General features: G+C 44.7%; 1 protein-coding gene across 1 annotated transcript; it reads right to left on the reverse strand.

Annotated features, from left to right (window-relative positions):
• Positions 1 to 336: 336 nt before the first annotated feature.
• dhrs7 (dehydrogenase/reductase (SDR family) member 7) lies at positions 337 to 4,616 on the reverse strand. The gene is made up of 7 exons (XM_072676728.1): positions 4,401 to 4,616; positions 3,325 to 3,477; positions 3,095 to 3,201; positions 2,195 to 2,434; positions 1,899 to 2,021; positions 1,512 to 1,727; positions 337 to 1,026 (listed from the first exon to the last, which is right to left on the reverse strand). The coding sequence occupies exons 1-7, from the start codon at positions 4,543 to 4,545 to the stop codon at positions 979 to 981; spliced, it is 1,032 nt and encodes a 343-aa protein (XP_072532829.1). The 5' UTR covers positions 4,546 to 4,616; the 3' UTR covers positions 337 to 978.
• Between the last annotated feature and the right edge of the window lie 1,409 nt (positions 4,617 to 6,025).

Genomic DNA, 6,025 nt, shown 5'->3' on the forward strand with positions numbered 1-6,025 from the left:
CTTCTTCACATTGTGGATGCATTACCAGGGTCAAAACGCCACTTTTGGGCCCTTGAGGTTGTGGGTTCCATACTCTGGTCAGCCAAACTGCCACTGTTTGACACCTGGGGCCAATAAACTGCCACTTTCGGGCCCTTGAGGTTGTGGGTTCCATACTCTTGTCAGCCAAACTGCCACTGTTTGATACCTGAGTCCAGTAAACTGTTGGGCACTTGACATTGTAGGTCTGATCAATTGTCCCTGTTGGGCCCTTGAGGAGGGCCACTAACCCCCTATACATTATAACCTCTTTATTACTATAAGCAGAATGACCGTAAATGAACTTCATAGAGGCCGTTTTCCAAATGCTTTATAATTTATTTATACACGTTCTAATACAATAATCATCTGCCCGTTCCAGTGGGTTTCTTTTAGGACGTACAAGAAAATCCACAGAATTACACAGGGGTAACAGAGGTACACTGTAGCATCATGCTGAGTACATCACCAGCTCTCCAGAGTATCAGCATTCAGTCATGTAATGCTGCTGCTGCTGCTGCTGTAAAACTATCTCTTCCACTAAATCTGATCTGGAGGTCAGTAGTAGTGTGGGCTCTTAGTTTTGAGGCCAGACTCTAGTGCTAAGAGGTAAACCACTTCCTCCGTCTGTTTACAATCAGGTATTACTGATCTGCCAAATCAGTTATGGATTATGGATAAGGACGAAGCTAGTCAACACCTCCATCAGTATCACAGAACCATCATTTCTCCAAATCTATAAACTCCACCATTGATTTTTGCCACAGCTTCACCTCGATAAACAACATTTCCCACAACCCACTGCGTCCAACTGGTCCAGAAAGTGGGGAAGCTGTTCATGAAGGCTGTGGCTGTGGTTCCACGGTCTGTAGCGGCAGTGTGCGATTATCTAGTAGCTCATTTAGAAATGTATGGACTCCGGGAGCTGGAGTCGAAGCTCTCGGTACCCGGCGGGGTGTCTCAGGTGGTCTTGGGCTTTGGTTTGGTGAAGTACGCCGAGTCGGCATCCTACAAACCACAGAAACGAGATCACATTAAGAAAGAGTGTTTAAAAATATTTAAATTAGCACGAGGGCTCAGAGACGAGACCCCTACCCTGTCAAGCCTCTCCTAACTATGTATGCTTGACCTATTTGTCCAAAAGTATTCAGACACCTGCTCCTCCAGAGTTTCTTTTGAAATCGAGGCTGTTAGCAAGATGGTTGACACCCTTTACTGCAGTAACAGCCTCTACTCTTCTGGGAAGGCTTTACATTAGACATTGCTGTGAGAGGATTTGATTGCATTCAACACTATAAGAGCAAACGCATCAGTGAGGTCGGGTTCTGATGTTGGATGATGGTACTGGATGGAGCTCCATCATCGCTCCAGAACCAGGGACTTGAACTCAAAAGCTCCTCCCACCTTCAAGATGCATCATCAGAGGGGGAATTCTGGGAAATCTCGCTCTGAGACTGTAGAATGTGTAGAATGGCAGAATTGCAGGTTCTCACCAGACCGGCTTTGAAGTTCTGCACGCGTTTCTTGCCCAGCACGCTGGTCATGTACCACGCAAGGGTCGGCGTGTACTGCCACACATAGAAGAAGAGCAGAAACGGCTGCTGGGCAATCCACATCTCCTTCACCCGATTGGCCAGTCCGGCCATGATGAGGCGGACACAGCGCTCAGTGGACATCTTATGCGTCTGGTCACCTGCACTGGACACTGGCTTTGTGAAGAGAGAGAGAGAGAAAAGCGTGGGTATGTGTGGATACGCTGGAGAGGGAGGAGGTCAAGCACATGAAGCGATGGTTCCTACCCTTATCCCAAAACCTTTTAGCACTGGCGCTACAAGGCTAACGTAGCTGACTAGTGACGGAACCGTGTGCTGGTGTATTACCTTGTCTGTGTGCTCAGTAAAGGCGTTCTGTACGATCTGGGACACGACAGGTCCAGGGCAGATCATACTGACCGTGATCCCGGGGGAATCTGCCAGCTCGGTCCGCAGGGAGTTAAAGAAACCCTTTAAGAGAGACGTCACACCAGTAAGCAGAGGTAAGAGATCTGACCAGAGTCAGAGAGAGTGTCTACCTGTAATTAACTCTATATAACATTAGAAAAAACCCAGGTAAACAGTGACCGTGAGAGCCAGTGGTCAGAACGTGCTGTTGGTCAGTTACTGATGGGTCCTCTAACCTGCAGGGCGTGTTTGCTGGCCGAGTATCCGGTGGACAGTGGAGCTCCAGCCAGCCCAACGATGCTGCTGACAGTTGCTATGATACCACTGCCATGGTGGATCATGTGGGGTAGCACCTGCTTGGTGATGGACACAGTGCCGAGGAAGTTGAGGTCCATCAGACCCTGGTAGACCTCCACATCCGTGTCCACACACAGAGAGCGCTGACTCCGACCACCGTTATTAACCAATACATCTACCTGCACAGAGACCGCACAGTCAGAACCCAATATCAGAACATTGGTCCATTCCTGGAAGTGGAGGAGAATGTGGGGGTATTATATGGATTGTTTTGGGTGGGTGTGGGAATATGTGGACAATTAATATGGTATGATATGGATGGGTTTGTAAGGTAGGTGTATAAGGGTATGGTATGGGTGGGTGGGTAAGTGTGGGTAGGGGATGGGATGGGTGGGTAGATAAATAAGGGTAGGGGAAGGAATGTTTGGGTGGGTGGGAAGTTATGATTGGGGAAGGGATGGGTGGGTAGGTACGTATGGGTAGAATATGGTATGGGTGGGTGGATGGATGGGTGGTAGGGTATGGGATAGATGGGTGGGTAGCGATTGGTATGGATAGGTTGGTAAGTATGGGTAGGTAAGTCCTATGGGTAGGGCATAGGATGGTATGGTATGGGTGGGTAAGTGTGGGCATGGTATGGTATGGGTGGGTAAGTGTGGGTATGAGATGGGCATTGGTGCCATCTGGGTGCAATGTGTATGTCCTGAGGTCTCTCACTATGTTTCTAACTGATGAAGCCTTCAGTACGAGCTGAATTACACTGTCAACACAATCTCCAGTCAGGAGCAGGAGGGGGATGCAGACCTGCTTCATGCATTTTTAACCAGGGAGAAACTCACGCTGCCGAAGTGGCGCAGAACAGCGCTGGTCTTCTCCTGGTGTGACGTCCGGTCCAGCAGATCCAGCGGAAGAACAAGAACATCCTTTTCTTCTAGACTGGAGCGTTCTGACGGCAAGAAACAGAAGCAGTGTGTGTGTGTGTGTGTGTGTGTGTGTGTGTGTGTGTAATGTAAACTGAATGTAAGTGAGTGAGTCAGTCGTATAGTGTCGTTGTTTACAGTGTTTGTACCTAAGCAGTTTTGCTTCACCCTCTCCAGCTCCGCCTCCCTGCGAGCAGACAGCGCGAGCCGAGCTCCAGCCGCAGCGAGCTGATACGCCAGCTCCTCCCCGATGCCGCTCGACGCTCCGGTAATCCACACCACCTTCCCTCGCAGAGCCACGTCTGCAAAGCAGAGCCCCAGATCACATGATTCCACCACTGCTGGGAGGATGGAGGCCAGCACAGTCTCGGGTGAAGAAGCTCCACCACATCTCCTCAAACCGCTGCTAACACACCACCGCTGGAGCTCAACGCGCTTGGAGGAGAACGCTAACCGCTAATTCTGTTACAGGCGCTAACAGACGCTAGGATCGCCCACGCTGAGCGAGCGAGCGAGTGAGTGAGTGAGTGAGTCAGTGATGGGCGGAGGGAGGGAGGACAGCAGTGCTCTCTGGGACGCTCGGTCACTGACGTATGGCTGTGGCATCACCAGAGATCTGAGGCAACACTTAGACTAAATGTTTAAATAAGGTCCATCTACGATGATTCACTAAACCCGTCTTACGTAGCTTGTAAACAAATTCTGATTGGATGAGATTGGTGACAGTCGAAGGCCACTGTTTGTTAGCAACATTAGCCTAGCATACACCACTGTAAACTAAACAACCATACAGCAGATACCGAACATCTCTTGGCTGATTGGCAGAATCTGGGGTTAGTGATCAGTCGTTAGTGATCAGTCGTTAGTGATCAGTCGTTAGTGATCAGTCGTTAGTGATCAGTCGTGACACTCTGATCTGTCTCTGAACTGCTCCTCTAAAAACGGAAGGAAGTTCTCCAGTGTTGGCCAAACTTCCTGACACGCCCACCCAGAGGGAACAGCCCAGCTGAAGCCCTCCGAGTGAAAGGGCAGCAGAAGCAGCTTCTGCAGGACACTGCACAACACTGCACCCAGTGAAATCCCTCCACTATCACTTTATAAGCATTTGATTACCAAGCCTTTTCACATTCACAGCACATACACGATCTGGACAGAAGTATTGGGACAGCTGCTCATTCACTCTCTGTTTCATTAATTCTGCTTCCGTTGGGATAACTGTGTCTACCTGGTCTACTGCCCCACTTGTCCGCCCACAGAAGGGTCAAATCTCCATCAGCCAGGATGAAGACCACCAGCAGCAGCAGCAGCAGCAGCAGCAGCGCACACACTCCTGCAGCCCACAGCAGGGGACAGCACGCGCTCACATCCATCTCCAGCTCCAGAAACACGCGACGCCTACAGCGCTGCTTCAGCCCTGCTGCCCTACAACAACACGTGACCCGCTAATCCCCGCCCGACAAATTAAAAGCCTGTCGAAATAAAAGTGCCCCTAACCAAACGAACCTATATAATACTTATACTGCTAATAATTACAATTATTATTACTATCATTATTACTATTATTATTATTATTATTATTATTATTAGTTGTAGTAGTAGTGTGGTTAAAGTTCATATATATTTATATATAATAATTAATTGGGTTTTTTGCTTTTATAATACTTTTATAATACTATTTGTCTTTTGCAATATTTTAATACGTAATCAATTTTATTCTTTAACTTTGTTGTAACGATTTAGTATTGTTATTCTTTACTTTATAATATATTCAAAGATAATGTTTTAATTTTTATAACACAGTCATACAATATATTTGTATGTAGTAATTCTTAATGATAACATATAATGTCAAAATAAAATATTTTATTTTTGTTTAAAAGCTATTTCTTCCCAACTGTTAATATTTTTAGTTTATAATAAGGTATTGCTAATATTTTATTATGTATAATGCAGTAATGTAAAAATAATAATTAAAATAATAATAATAATAATAATAATAATTATTATTATTATTATTAGTAGTAGTAGTAGTATTGGTATTGGTGGTGGGTTTAAAGGTTATATGTATAAAACAATAATTTATTGTTATATAAACAGTTGTTTTTAACATTGTTTTATAACAGTAATACAATATCATTGTTCTTAATAATAACATATAATATCAAAATAAAATATTTTATTGTTGTTTAAAAGCTATTCCTTCTCAAGTGTTATTTTTAGTTTATAGTTATGTAAACTATATAAAGGTATAGCTAATATTTTATAATGTGTAATACGGTAATGTAAAACTAATTAACTTTTTAAATTATTATTATTATTATTATTATTATTATTATTATTATTATGTAGCTTTAATGTTTTTATTGATTAACAAGACCAAGAGAAAAAAAATAATGCAATAAGATTAAATAGGAAAAAATTATTTACAAATTGCCGTGGGTAAAACTTTTGTCATTATGCCTATGGTTGTACTGAATGGGTATGATGTCATTATGTTTAGCACTGTACTGCATGATGTCATATTTTTGTACCAAATGAGTATGATGGCCTTATGTGTAGTATTTTACTGAATGGGTATGATGTCATTATACCTCGCCCTGCACTGAATGAGATGATGTCATGACTCATAAATGCACAGAATGGGCAAAGGTGTCATTACGCCTATGTGTTATGTGTTATGTAATACGGGGTGACGCCATAGCTTTGTACAAAATGAGTATGGGGTCCTCGGCACTGTGTCCATCACCTAGCAGGTGCTACCCCACACACTTGACCGAGCGCCGCAGTGAAACGGGGGGGGGGGGTGACGTCATGCCGCTAGAGCCTTTAGCGGAGGTTGACGTCATCGCC

The sequence above is a fragment of the Salminus brasiliensis genome, chromosome 4, assembly GCF_030463535.1.
Source record: "Salminus brasiliensis chromosome 4, fSalBra1.hap2, whole genome shotgun sequence".
Taxonomy (NCBI): Eukaryota; Metazoa; Chordata; class Actinopteri; order Characiformes; family Bryconidae; genus Salminus; species Salminus brasiliensis.

What these genes read in the sequence shown, in the direction of transcription:
- dhrs7 (XM_072676728.1), bottom strand. Translation starts at nt 4,545, where the DNA reads ATGGATGTGAGCGCGTGCTGTCCCCTGCTGTGGGCTGCAGGAGTGTGT. An exon ending in CAAGTGGGGCAGTAGACCAG is followed by an intron (nt 3,478 to 4,400) that starts GTAGACACAGTT and finishes TCTGCTTTGCAG; the next exon opens with ACGTGGCTCTGCGAGGGAAG. An exon ending in TTACTGAGCACACAGACAAG is followed by an intron (nt 1,728 to 1,898) that starts GTAATACACCAG and finishes CTCTTCACAAAG; the next exon opens with CCAGTGTCCAGTGCAGGTGA.